This window comes from Rana temporaria, chromosome 11 (assembly GCF_905171775.1).
Source record: "Rana temporaria chromosome 11, aRanTem1.1, whole genome shotgun sequence".
Classification (NCBI taxonomy): domain Eukaryota; kingdom Metazoa; phylum Chordata; class Amphibia; order Anura; family Ranidae; genus Rana; species Rana temporaria.
The window spans coordinates 25,499,044-25,514,195 of NC_053499.1; the positions used below are offsets into that span (position 1 = coordinate 25,499,044).

General features: G+C 45.8%; 1 protein-coding gene across 4 annotated transcripts in view; it reads right to left on the reverse strand.

The window, feature by feature from the left end:
• Nucleotides 1-384: 384 nt before the first annotated feature.
• Nucleotides 385-15,152, reverse strand: part of PACSIN3 (protein kinase C and casein kinase substrate in neurons 3) — a 59,545-nt gene continuing 44,777 nt past the window's right edge. For 2 of the 4 annotated variants that reach the window (XM_040328231.1, XM_040328232.1), the window contains exons 8-11: nucleotides 14,838-14,977; nucleotides 11,083-11,145; nucleotides 7,263-7,420; nucleotides 385-694 (exon numbers count right to left, since the gene is read on the reverse strand). In XM_040328231.1, the coding sequence (XP_040184165.1) occupies nucleotides 579-694; nucleotides 7,263-7,420; nucleotides 11,083-11,145; nucleotides 14,838-14,977 (477 nt within the window). In that variant the 3' untranslated portion in view covers nucleotides 385-578. The remainder of the gene's footprint in view (nucleotides 695-7,262; nucleotides 7,421-11,082; nucleotides 11,146-14,837; nucleotides 14,978-15,152) is intronic. The other 2 variants (XM_040328235.1, XM_040328233.1) reach the window with 2 other exon arrangements.

Here is a 15,152-nt window from a genome sequence, read left to right on the forward strand (position 1 = left end):
CGCACCGGACCCCTGCTGTGCGCCAGATGCGGCGGCGGTGTGAACCGAGCCTTAGTTTTTGGTAGCTACAGGTGGGTTTAGTCACCCACTCATTTATATCCTTTGCTGAGAGTGTTGCCCCCAGTCACTATATAGCAACAAAAGGAGTCTTGTTACTCCTGCTATACTATTTATTATCTATATGAAGAATTTGGTGGCAAAAGTGAGGCTTCCCATCAACCATGGCAGGGAGGCAAAGCTGGGAACTCAAGTAGAGCGATCTCGCTGCTCGAGAGAATTATATAAAGACCGAGTCACTCCCTCCAGCATTCTCCCATAACTAAAATGTCAGTTTTGGGTAAACTTTCCCTTTAATTTCTTATAATGCTGCAGAGAACATCCAGATTTTATATCTTCTGGGTTGTTTTATTAAGAAAATAATAAAGAAAAAGAAAATAACTGCATGTCTAAAATAAAATGGTAAAAGCAGCAATGGATTCACTATTAGGATCCAATGTTCATAAGTTTGCCCCAGTCCTCACGACTACTCAGGGCACACACGCACACAGCTTAACGGAAATGCAAGGCTTGGTCAAGTCTCAGGACGCAACATCCTCCACGTAGTTCGCCGGATAAAGTCCGATTTTCCCAGAGGAGAGGCGTCCTCGGCACCAGCCCTGTTCATCTTCTGAGCCTAGTTTTATGAGCTCTTCCCCTGAGGAGCGAAACAAGAAACAGTGCAGGGTAAAGTCAAGCCTTTAAGACATGGCAGCAACCGCACTAAAGCGGGACTAAACCCAATGATGCTACATATGTCGGAAGGTTGTGAAAGGGAGTCTGGGTTTGACTATACAAGGTCAGCACACTAGCCAGGAGTATGGGCAGAATGTTTGATGAATGTACACGGTAGCATTGTCAATCTCAACCTGGATCTTAGAAGCGTTCACTGCAATAATACAAACCTTCATCAGAGCTTAGTACTGCTGAACCAAGTATGCACTGGACTGAAGAAATCAGAATGATCCTAGAATTAGATAGTATAATTTTTCATGATGCTGGTTAAGGATCTCTCCAATTTTATCAGTCCAGTACACACTCCTGAAAGTGATATTAAAGCCAATTTAAAATAAATAAAATGTGTATATATATATATATATATATATATATATATATATATATATATATATATATATATATATATATATATATATATGTGTGTGTGTGTGTGTGTGTGTGTGTGTGTGTGTGTATATATATACACACACACACACACACACACACACACACACACACACACACACACGCATATCAAAGCAAGTTTTCCCATTGATTGATTATTACAGTGGGGGGGAGACGTCCGATATTACAGTGGGGGGGGGGGGGGGGCGTCCGATATTACAGTGGGGGGGGGGAGACGTCCGATATTACAGTGGGGGGGGGGGAGACGTCCGATATTACAGTGGGGGGGGGGAGACGTCCGATATTACAGTGGGGGGGGGGGGGGAAGACGTCCGATATTACAGTGGGGGGGGGGGGGAGACGTCCGATATTACAGTGGGGGGGGGGGGGAGACGTCCGATATTACAGTGGGGGGGGGGGGAGACGTCCGATATTACAGTGGGGGGGGGGGAGACGTCCGATATTACAGTGGGGGGGGGGAGACGTCCGATATTACAGTGGGGGGGAGACGTCCGATATTACAGTGGGGGGGAGACGTCCGATATTACAGTGGGGGGGAGACGTCCGATATTACAGTGGGGGGGGAGACGTCCGATATTACAGTGGGGGGGAGACGTCCGATATTACAGTGGGGGGGAGACGTCCGATATTACAGTGGGGGGGGAGACGTCCGATATTACAGTGGGGGGGAGACGTCCGATATTACAGTGGGGGGGAGACGTCCGATATTACAGTGGGGGGGAGACGTCCGATATTACAGTGGGGGGGAGACGTCCGATATTACAGTGGGGGGGAGACGTCCGATATTACAGTGGGGGGGAGACGTCCGATATTACAGTGGGGGGGAGACGTCCGATATTACAGTGGGGGGGAGACGTCCGATATTACAGTGGGGGGGGAGACGTCCGATATTACAGTGGGGGGGGGACGTCCGATATTACAGTGGGGGGGGGAGACGTCCGATATTACAGTGGGGGGGGGAGACGTCCGATATTACAGTGGGGGGGGGAGACGTCCGATATTACAGTGGGGGGGGAGACGTCCGATATTACAGTGGGGGGGGAGACGTCCGATATTACAGTGGGGGGGGAGACGTCCGATATTACAGTGGGGGGGGAGACGTCCGATATTACAGTGGGGGGGGAGACGTCCGATATTACAGTGGGGGGGGAGACGTCCGATATTACAGTGGGGGGGGAGACGTCCGATATTACAGTGGGGGGGGAGACGTCCGATATTACAGTGGGGGGGGAGACGTCCGATATTACAGTGGGGGGGGAGACGTCCGATATTACAGTGGGGGGGGAGACGTCCGATATTACAGTGGGGGGGAGACGTCCGATATTACAGTGGGGGGGAGACGTCCGATATTACAGTGGGGGGGAGACGTCCGATATTACAGTGGGGGCGGAGACGTCCGATATTACAGTGGGGGGGAGACGTCCGATATTACAGTGGGGGGGAGACGTCCGATATTACAGTGGGGGGGAGACGTCCGATATTACAGTGGGGGGGGGGACGTCCGATATTACAGTGGGGGGGGGGACGTCCGATATTACAGTGGGGGGGAGACGTCCGATATGACAGTGGGGGGGAGACGTCCGATATTACAGTGGGGGGGAGACGTCCGATATTACAGTGGGGGGGAGACGTCCGATATTACAGTGGGGGGGAGACGTCCGATATTACAGTGGGGGGGAGACGTCCGATATTACAGTGGGGGGGAGACGTCCGATATTACAGTGGTGGGGGGGGGGAGATGTCTGTTACAGTGGGGGAGATTGTGGATATTACAGTGGGGGGGAGACGTCCGATATTACAGTGGGGGGGGAGACGTCCGATATTACAGTGGGGGGGGAGACGTCCGATATTACAGTGGTGGGGGGGGGGGAGATGTCTGTTACAGTGGGGGAGATTGTGGATATTACAGTGGGGGGGAGACGTCCGATATTACAGTGGGGGGGAGACGTCCGATATTACAGTGGGGGCGGAGACGTCCGATATTACAGTGGGGGGGGGGACGTCCGATATTACAGTGGTGGGGGGGGGGAGATGTCTGTTACAGTGGGGGAGATTGTGGATATTACAGTGGGGGGGAGACGTCCGATATTACAGTGGGGCGGAGACGTCCGATATTACAGTGGGGCGGAGACGTCCGATATTACAGTGGGGGCGGAGACGTCCGATATTACAGTGGGGGCGGAGACGTCCGATATTACAGTGGGGGGGGGGGGAGATGTCTGTTACAGTGGGGGAGATTGTGGATATTACAGTCTTCTTTTATAATTAATCGAAATTAGTCGATTAAAAATAAATAAATCGATTAATCGAACACGAAAATTTTAATCAGTAACAGCCCAAGTAAAAAACCTTCTGACTTTACAACCCCTGGTCATGCCTACAAGTTTCTTGGCTAATCAACTGAGAAACATCAGTGAACCCAGGAGTCCACCAATCATGAATGGAGGTAATCAGTGAACCCAGGAATCCACCAATCCTGAATGGAGGTAATCAGTGAACCCAGGAATCCACCAATCCTGAATGGAGGTAATCAGTGAACCCAGGAATCCACCAATCCTGAATGGAGGTAATCAGTGAACCCAGGAGTCCACCAATCATGAATGGAGGTAATCAGTGAACCCAGGAATCCACCAATCCTGAATGGAGGTAATCAGTGAACCCAGGAATCCACCAATCCTAAATGGAGGTAATCAGTGAACCCAGGAATCCACCAATCCTGAATGGAGGTAATCAGTGAACCCAGGAGTCCACCAATCCTGAATGGAGGTAATCAGTGAACCCAGGAATCCACCAATCCTGAATGGAGGTAATCAGTGAACCCAGGAATCCACCAATCCTGAATGGAGGTAATCAGTGAACCCAGGAATCCACCAATCCTGAATGGAGGTAATCAGTGAACCCAGGAGTCCACCAATCCTGAATGGAGGTAATCCGTGAACCCAGGAGTCCACCAATCCTGAATGGAGGTAATCAGTGAACCCAGGAGTCCACCAATCCTGAATGGAGGTAATCAGTGAACCCAGGAATCCACCAATCCTGAATGGAGGTAATCAGTGAACCCAGGAGTCCACCAATCCTGAATGGAGGTAATCCGTGAACCCAGGAGTCCACCAATCCTGAATGGAGGTAATCTGTGAACCCAGGAGTCCACCAATCCTGAATGGAGGTAATCAGTGAACCCAGGAGTCCACCAATCCTGAATGGAGGTAATCAGTGAACCCAGGAGTCCACCAATCCTGAATGGAGGTAATGTGGAGTGCACACCTGGAATCCAAGGCCTCGTACCAAAATGAATTCTACTACCAGAGTCTCCAATAAAATAATAGCTCTTAGGGGTTTCAAAAAGTTTAGATCTACCTAAAAATAAAAAACATTTGTTTTAAGTAGTATCAGCATTTAAATCGTTTTGCGGACTTCCAAGTATTGTTTTTTTTATTCTTCCTTCTTTTGTGTCTCCATTCAGATAAATTCACTTACCTGATAATTAATGCGTTCCTTTATAAAAAAAACAGCTGCAATTACGTAGAGGAAGAATTTATCAGCACTTTGTAAATAAGACTGTGCCACAGTAGATACTCTGCGATAATGCAAGATTAATCCGATTTGAAAGTATTACCAATCCTACCAAGATGGAAAAATTAAAAGCAAATGCAATCCTTGCATTGTTTCATTCAACTACCGAAACAAGGCAATGGAAGAAGAAATGCCAGAGCCCAATCTATCTGCTGGGACTTAAAGCGGAGGTCCACACAAAAATGGAACCTCCGCTTTTCGGATCCCTCCCCCCTCCGGTGTCACATTTGGCACCTTTCAGGGGGGAGGGGGTGCAGATACCTGTATAATACAGGTATTTGAACCGACTCCTGGGCATAGACCCCTGCAGAATCTGCGGGGGTCTACGCCACTTCCTGTCCCCCCCTTCCTTTTTGTACTCACTGAACTGCAACTCAATTTATAACATTTGTATCATGTGTTTTGTCTGGATGTTTGGTTGATATTCTGTCTGTCATTTAAAATACACCTATGATAAAAATTATAGGCCCATTAATTTCTTTGTAAGTGGGCAAACGTACAAAATCTGCAGGGGATCAAATAATTATTTTCCCCTTTAAGACTTTTTTTTAGCCCTTTGCTTGGTGTTTTTTCTATTTTTTTTTTCTTTTACATTTTTACACATTCTGTTTCTTTCACACGGGGACCATCTTGAAATGATGGACATACTATTGGTCCCATTCAGTTACTTAGGGCCAGATTCACAGAGGAAATACGCCGGAGTATCTACTGATACTCCGGCGTATTTTCAAATTTGCCGCGTCGTATCTTTATTTGTAATTCACAAAAAAGATACGACGGCTTTTGGCTAAGATCCGACAGGCGTACGGCTTCATATCCTAGGTGTAATTTTCCGGCGGGCGCTGGGTGGAGTTTGCGTCGTTTTCCAGCGTCGGGTATGCAAATTAGCTGATTACGGCGATCCACGAAGATACGTGCGTTCATCGCAATCTCTTACGTCGTCGCTAGTCAGTTTTTCCCGTCGCAAACTTAGGCCTGCTTTTTCATGGCTTATATTTAGAACAGCCATGTCAAAGTATGGCCGTCGCTCCCGCGTCGAATTGCATTTTTTTTTTTTTTGCGTAAGACGTCCGGGAATACGAAACGACGCAACGCACGTCACCGTTCAAAAAAAACGTTGGGGCGCCGTAATTTTGCGCAAAGCACGTCGGGAAATTTTCTTACGGAGCATGCGCAGAACGTTCAGGGCGGGAACGCGCCTAATTTAAATGGTGCCCACCCCATTTGAATTAGGCGGGCTTGCGCCGAGCGGATTTACGTTACACCGCCGCAAGTTTACAGGCAAGAGCTTTGTGAATCAGGCACTTACGTTGTAAACCTGCGGCGGTGTAACGTAAATGGGATACGTTACGCCGCCGCGTAATGTATTTGTACCTGAATCTGGCCCTTAATCTGTACCTCTACTTTGTAGGTTCTTACACAGCCCTTTATCTATTTTGGTCCAGTCTTTCCAGGTCCCCCTGTGCACCCCGGCTGGTTGACCCGTCTTACCTTCATTTCCCAGACTGACTGTGTCCTTTGGCTCCCCTCTGTGTCATTGCCCCTTTTGTGAATAGTCCTCTGACTCCTGTTATTACCTGGATTCTTATGTTGGTGTGTAAGTACACCATATCCATCTTAAGGAGTGGATATTGTGATCTACACCTACATTCTGAGGTTTATGTGGGTACATATGTAGTTCTTTTTATTATATTTTTATGACATGGTCTCTCCACAGATATACTGGATTTGATCTCCTGAAGAAGTGAACGCTGCTTCACGAAATGCGTTGAGATATAGTCCAACATTTACCTACCTGTTGATCTCTGCAAGTTTGTTCATACTTTGAAATATACATCAACGTTAATGTGTGTCTCATCATATTTTTTTTTTAATACTAAGACATATGTGGTGTTCATTGCATCAATTTTTAACTTAAATATGGAATAAAAGATGTATAATTTTTTTTTTTTTGTAAATTGGCATAACTCTAAAAAGTCCCATGGGCACATTTGTCTTCTAGATACCTTCTGTGTATTTGCCCCTTTCAATCCCATACAATCCCCATATGTCTGTGCTCTGGTGGATTAATACTGCCAGTTGCTAAGCAAATCTCTGCATGATTTAAGCTGCAGAAATCAGAGTTTTAGTATAGAGTGCAAGATTCGTGGATGGAACTTACGCAGTGCCGATATTGGGGAGTTACTCCCCAGAACTCTATCCATACTTCCATACAAGTAGCCTTTGTTCATCCACACTAAACAAAGGCCTTTCTGAAGCATTTCTCCGAGACACGACTTTGTTCACGCTGGAATTAGTGTTACGTTAATGGTGCGTTGGTGGTCGCTGAGGGGAGCACAAAGGATGATTCATGCACAAGTGCCAGTCTGCATGCTCTGCCTGTTGTCAGATTCATGCACTATGGCCTGACCAGGGGATGGAGGTATGGGAGAGGAGGAAAGGGTGGGGGAGGCGTGCCTGTGGAGCGGAATGGAAGGAAGGGTTGTTAAGGGAAGGTTAGTGCTCTGTACCTGCCATAAAGCTCAGCTCGTCAGCTTCCTGTCCAGTGTAATCATACAGTGCCTGCACACGCACGCCCTCTACCTGTGACGCCTCCCGACCATTACTGTCCAGAGACTTTCTGGGGCTTTCATCTTCCGACCACTCAGACGTATCGTCCTTGGCACCACTGCAAAAATACACAGGTTAATACAGCTTCCGAGTGCAATGATCATATTCCAAAACTTAGGACATGGAGTGAGAAATTTAAAGGTTCAGTCCACCTAAAAATGGTAGTTTATTGAATACCAGGTCTGGTCTTGGGGACTCCATTGGTGAAATCTCTGCACTTAAATCTCCAAGTTTACACACCTGCTGAGGCCATAATGAAGGGGTCCCTTCAGGTGGATTTCAAATTGTTTATTACGTTTTTTGTTTTTTTTAAAAACGGAGGTCCACCCAAAAATGGACCTTCCATTTTTTTGGAGCCCTGCCCACCTCCGGTGTCACATTTGGCACCTTCCAGGGTTGAGGGGGGAAGCATATACCTGTGTAATACAGATATTTTGTTCCCACTTCCGGGCATACGTACCCGAGCCACCCTCGGGTATCTACGCCACTCCCCCCGGCTGTCTTCTGGGAGACACACAGGTCCCAGATTACAGCAGGGACTAGTGTGTCTTGCAGCGCGAGTTGCACATGTGCAGTAGGGAATCAGGAAGTGAACCCGGAAGTTTTCACTAGCTGTAAGCCATAATCAAAAGAAATGCTTGAAATATATCTGTGTGTAATGAATCGATATAATATAGGAGTTTTACTTTTTGAATTTAATTACTGAAATAAACATTTTGATGATATTCAAATTTTAATCAGCTGCATCTGTATATATTGAAATCTTTATTAATATTTTTTTGTACTAGTGGTGATCAGTGACTTAAATTGGGACTGCGATAGTGCGGCAGGAAATCTGATGCCAAGTGACAAGGGGGGGGGGGCGGGGATGTGTGTCTAACTGCCACCAATACAGTGATAATACTATACACTGTCACTGTACTAATAACACTTTCTGGGAAGGTGTTAACATCTAGCGTGATCAAGGGGTTAAATTTGTGCCCAACATGTAATGTGTGCTTGTCTTTACCAACATGTCAGTTTCTTATCCCTGCTTTGCAGGAATAAGAAACAGATTGTTCCCTCTGTACAGAGCCCTGTGTTGATTGTCAACACAGGGCTCTGGGCTGTGATTGGACACAACCGATCAGCAGATCTTAGCCATGAATTATTGGCTGGGATGTGCTGACAGACTCCCGCCGTGTACAATCACAATGGGTGCCTGCAGGGGGGGGGGTGGAAGGGGTGCATGCACACGCCCCAAACCTGAAAGCAGGCAGAGACATACAGGTGCGTCTCTTTGCCTGCATGGGTCGCCCATCTGCAAATTTATAAAAAGGTAAATTCCACAGAGTAAAAACTAAATTTCAAGAAACAAATTTGGCATTGCAAAACGAGCAACAAACAAAAAGAATATACTGTATTTGCTGGCGTATAAGACTACCTTTTACACCTAAAAAAACTGGCCAAAAAGCAGGGGTCATCTTATACGCCGGGTCAGCTGCTCGAATGCCTGCTGGATGTGCGGTAATACTGTATGTAGCAGTACATACAGTATATACCGCTTACCCAATCCCAGTGAGCGATGTATTCAAATGAATATAGAGCCTGCTCGGATTGGAGTAACAACCTCTGCAAATCCGAGTAGGCTACGTACAGTAGCCTGCTCGGATTGGCTTTAAGAGTCAGAGAGGCGTGGGCTGATGATGTTACAGCCTCTGCCAATCCAAGCAGGCCTTGTAATCATTAATAGAATACATTGCTTTCCGTGATTAGAAGGAAGAATATGGCTCCAGCAAGAAGGAAGAATATGGCTCCAGAAGGAAGAAATATGAAGAGTCGGAAGCCTCGGAAGGGGGGTCGTCTTATACGGCGAGTTCAGGCAAAAAATCATAAAAAAACTGTAAAATTAGGAGGTCGTCTTATATGCACGGTCGCCTTATACACCGGAAAATACGGTACCAGTCTTTTATTATTATACCTGATGTACGTAGTGCTACGAGTGCTCAGCCTGTGGCCCTCCAGCCCTTGTGAAACTACAAGTCCCATAAGGCATTGCAAGCTGCTGACAGTTACAAGCATGACTCTCAAAGGCAGAGGCATGATGGGAGTTGTAGTTTCGCAAAAACAGCTGGAGGGCTACAGGTTGAGCACCCATGTAAAGGCAAAAACAGCTCAAACGACCATGCCTTGGTTTATGTAATGTTTAGTGTGTGGATTTTTTGATTATAGAGAAAGAATGGAAAAGAAAGAACTTGAACACACAAAGATGGGCAGGAAATGCAGAAGTGAACGTTCACCAATAGAGTATACAAGACAAAAAATAACCTGGGAGGAGAATCGGCTCACTAGGCTTTACCGATAACGAACACATCAATTTTGGATGGACGGATCCTTCAAAACAAGTTTACTTAGCAAGTCAAATATCAGATAGTAAAGTACAGTAACTTTAGCAATCAGTCGGCAGGTTAATGCACTTTGCCTTTTAGCTTGCGCCTTACTGAAAGAGCCTGTAGCTTACGAAGATCAGCTGACCAAACAAATTTAGCTTCAAACATGAAAAATAAAAAAATTGCACCCAATTAGATATGTACAGGCTTTTTTAGGAAGGCATAAAGAGCTCTAGCTAAAATTTGGTGCGAAGAGCTACGTTGATGTGCCAAGTGAAATAATATAGACCAACCAATTTGTGTTTAATAGACACTGGGGTAGATTCAGGTACCTGTTACGGCAGCGTATCTCCAGATACGCCACCGTAATTTCAAATCTGCGTCGGCGTTTCGTTACGCTGATTCACAAAGGCAGTTGCGCTGTAAAAATAGGCTTCCTCCACCGACGTAACTTGATTGCGGCGGCGTAGAATTGTGTGCAATATAACTTTGGCCGCTAGGGGCGCTTCCGTTGTTGTCGGCGTAGAATATGCTAATTTCTTAGAAACGTCGATTCACAAACGTACGTGCGCCCGGCGTTCGTTTTTTACGTCGTTTGCGTTAAGGCTTTTTCGGCGTAAGGCTGCTCCTGCCATTAGGAGGCACAGCCAATGTTAAGTATGGACTTCGTTCCCGCGTCGCGATTTGAACATTTTTCGTTGTTTGCGTAAGTCGTCCGTGAATGGCGCTGGACGCCATTTACGTTCACGTTGAAAACCAATGACATCCTTGCGACGTCATTTACCGCAATGCACGTCGGGAAATTTTTAGGGACGTCGCATGCGCAGTACGTTCGGCGCGGGAACGCGCCTAATTTAAATCATCCACGCCCCCTACCGGATCATTTGAATTACGCGCACGTACGCCGGCCCCTTTAACATAAGCCGCCTCAACTTACGGAGCAAGTGCTTCGTGAATACAGCACTTTCTCCTGTATGTTACGGCGGCGTAGCGTAAATACAATACGCTGCGCCGCCGTTTAAATTGCGCGCCCCTACCTGAATCCACCCCATTATCAATTAACAGGCCTGACGGATATTCAAGAAACAGAATACAAGTTCATCTGACCACCATAAGCTTCCCAACTGTACTTGTGACCACCAACACCAAAAAGAAAGATACAAGTGAAAAATTAGAAGGAGGCGTTTCTTATTAGAAAACATATTTCTTCATCTAATTAGAAAGGAAGAGGTTCTCGGAAACCCATCACCGATATTAGCTAAAGAAATTCCAGGTTAATGGGGAGGAAAAAAAAGGAGTTTAGACAAGGCCGCCATGGCCCTGGTGGGCTCTACATGAGAGCTGTACTAACTCTGAGCGTTGGGTCTCCGTTAGGGTGGCATAGAAATCCTGGTCTTCATCGCCGTAGGTAAACCTGGGAGGAGGACGTCAAACAAAATGTGAACCGATTCTAAAACTTCAATCTTCATTACTTCTGGAACTGATTTAAAGCGGGGGTTCACCCCAAAAAAAAAAAATGTTAACATTAGATTCAGGCGAGTTGTTAGAATCACAATCGGGTGTTTTTTTTTTAAATCGTTGCCGTACATACCGTTTTATAGATATATGTTCACCACGGCTTCCGGGCATGTAATCTGCGGGACTGGGCGTTCCTAATTGATTGACATGCTTCCGACCGTCGCATACTGCGCGTCACGAGTTGCCGAAAGAAGCCGAACGTCGGTGCGCAGGCGCCTTATAGAGCCGACTCGCGGTCCGGCTTCTTTCGGAAACTCGTGAGGCGCTGTATGCGACGGTCGGAAGCATGTCAATCAATTAGGAACGCCCAGTCCCGCAGATTATACCCGGAAGCCACGGTGAACATATATCTATAAAACGGTATGTACGGAAACGATAAAAAAAAAAAAAAAAAAACCCGATTGTGATTCTAACAACTCGCCTGAATCTAATGTTAAAAAAATGTTTTTTTTGTACTTATCATTTTAGCCGTATTTCTTCTCCTGCACCGTGCGGCGTATCCTTCCGGGTATAGGCGTTCCTAAATAAAGCGCAGTTGATTGACGGGCTTGGATAGCGCGTCACACCTTCCGACAATAGCCGACGTGACTCTTGGCAATTTACGGCGCCTGCGCAGTCAGCTCTACACGGCAGGCGCCGTAAGCAGGCGAGTCACGGCGGCTATTTCCGGATGGTGTGACGCGCTATCCAAGCCCGTCAATCAACTGCGCTTGATTTAGGAACGCCTACTCCCCGAAGGATTCCCCGCTCGGAGCCAGAGAAGAAATACGTCTAAAACGATAAGTACAAAAAAAAAAAAAAAAAAAAAATCCAGCATACTGCAGAGGTCAGCAGTGTGCTGGATCTAGTGACAGAAAGTTGATTTTTGGGTTAACCTCCGCTTTAACATAATTTTTTGGGTTCTGAAAAACAACAAATATATTTTTTTTCAAACATGCTGCATTTTTTAACGACGTTTTAAACGATGTCGTTTTTCTGGTTGTAAAAAATTATCGTGTGTGGGCTAAAACGACGTAAAAAAACTGCGCATGCTCAGAAGCAAGTTATGAGACGGGAGCGCTCATTCTGGTAAAACTACTGTTCGTAATGGAGTAAGCACGTTCATCACGCTGCGACAGACAGAAAAGCACGAATTGTCTTTTACCAACACGGAATCAGCTAAAGCAGCACCAAGGGTGGCGTCATCCGAATGGAACTTCCCCTTTATAGTGCCGTCGTACCTGTTGTACGTCACCGCGCTTTGCAAGATAATTTTTTTTTAATGATCGTGTGTGGGCAACGTCGTTTTAATGATGAAGTTGGAAAAACTTTGTTTTTTCTACATGCCGAAAAACGTTGTCTTTTTTCGACATGCTGAAAAATGATCGTGTGTACGCGGCATAAGGCTCGGTTCACAGCGATGTCAGACACGGCAAGGGATTCGCACCGCATGGCTGTGGAGATCACATGCGATGTCCGTGCAATGCGAATTCCGCCATAAATTGTTAAGGCTATTTAATGTTAGGCTGGAATTATGTTTTATACATTATCAAATGCCAGGTCTGGCTCCATAGATTTAGTAGTACTAATGCTTTTCCAGGTCTTCCAATCTTATGACAGTAGAGATACTACCTGACTTATGCGAATATGATACCCTACGTATTATCTTCTCCACGTTCTGTATATTCGCTTGTCTGACTAGAACACGGCTATTGTAGGGTTGGAAGTTTACATGTATAACGTGATAGCGTGTGAATATCCGGTCGGTGTTCTGTACACCTTTTTTGTTGTCTTTGGCACAATGTTTGTTTTGTTGTAAAAAAAAAAAAAAAATCATCCAAGCTTGAACAGTAACTCTAATGCCGCGTACACACGGTCGTTTTTTGTCTTGTAAAAAAACGTTGTTTTTTTCTCATGAAAAAAAAAAAAAAAGTTTTTCAAACTTCATTTTAAAAAACAACATTGCCTACACACCATCGTTTTCTGAAAATGCTCTTGCAAAGCGTGGTTGCGTACGACGGCACTCTGTTCCATTCAAGCTCGCGTCATAACTTGCTTCTGAGCATGCACGGTTTTAAAAACGTTGTTTTAAACATCGTTTTAGCCCACACACGCGATAATTTTTTATGACAAAAATAGACATTTTGAAAAACGACATAAAAAATTGAAGCATGTTCGTTTTTCAGAAGACAAAAATGATGTAAAGCCCACACACGATCATTTTTAATGACGTTTTCTAAAACGTTGTTTTATTTCATCACAAAAAACGACCGTGTGTACGCGGCATTAATCTTCCCATGGATGGATTGGAATTTGATTGGCTCAGTAGGGACTGGACAAATTTCAATCTATGTATGGGCGTTGTGGTTGTACAAAAGTCGATCTACCGATAGACCCCTGTAGGACCACCTGCTGGAGAATTTCCGCTCAATCAGTGCTGTGGGCTATGGCCTGCTGCGCTAAACAGAATATTCAGATGATTGGGAAGCCTCCCTGTGGTTGGAATACGACACAGTGGGAAGATTCCTCTTGTCACTTATATTGGTGCACATTATTACTCTTTATTATGGTCGAGACAAAGAAAAAAAAAAAACAACTGTATCCATTCTTGCACTTAAAGCAGAGCTCCACTCAAAAAGGAGAAGCTCCGTTTGTTCGCACCCTCCCCCTCCAATGCCACATTTTGGGGGGGAGCAGGTACCTGGATTTGACAGGTACCCACTCCCGTGTAAAATCGCTGAACGGCGATCGACATATCTGACCCCTCCTCCCCGCTGCCTTCTGGGACCGGTATGTGTCTCAGAAGATGAGCCAATTTAGAAAGCTTCAGTGCCTTTTTCCTTTAGACCCCTTTCACACTGGGTCGCTTTGCAGGCGCTAGAACGCTAAAAATAGCACCTGCAAAGCGACCTGAAACAGCCGCTGCCATCTCTCCAGTGTGAAAACCCCTGAGGGCTTTCACACTAGAGCGGTGCGCTAGCAGGACGGTAACAAAAGTCCTGCTAGCGGCATCTTTGGAGCGGTGAAGGACGGTGTGTATACCTCTCCTGCCCATTGAAATCAATAGGCGTCACCCTTCTGCCTGTGCTGTCTGGTCAAGGTGTATCAATCACAAAAAAGTGAGTTTAGTTTTAGAGTTGGGAGAAACTAATACATCTGTTAGGTTTCAATTGCGGTCTGTATCACCGTTGGGGAAATTTATGCTCTTTTTGTCCTGTTTGCTGTAAACCACCAAAAAAATCCCAAATTTTGGGTCGCCACCATAACAGAAACAGAGCAAATCCTCCAACGGGAACACTAGTTCTGATAAAATCAGGGATTCCCTCGCTTTGGGAGGATTTCCCATTTCCGGTTTTGACTATAAAACAGGAAGTAAAGGCAAATCTACCCAATGGGGACACTGACAGAGGTTAAACGCCTCCCCTTCTCTATCCAAAATGAAAAAAAAAAAAAAAAAAAAAAAAAAAATGATTGCTCTGGCTTTAACCTTGTCTAAAGATAATTTAACCCCCTAAAGCCTTATACTTACCCAACTCCAGTTGTTATTCTGAACCCCCTGCTGATATGATATCTGATATTATATGAGGAATAATAGCAATCACCTCTTACCCTCTGTTCAGCTGCTGGGTGGGGGTCCCGGCAGAAACTCCATCCTTGGCTGGAACAATGCCAGTGAGGGTCACCTCTTCTACGTTTTTACTGGTACGCTCCTTCTTGCTGATCGGCCTCTGTGTCTCTGGAGACCATTCCTGTAATGGAAACACATAAGTACTGAGAAACCTCCTTCCCCGGTGTGGTCTGATCAGCACAGATTTTGGAGATCATAAAAAAAGAATGGTCATCTGCGGCTCTGTAACATAGAAAATGTGTATTGGGGCTCATGCACACAGGCGCCCAAGTTGGTGTATTTTGGTGCCCGGGAGC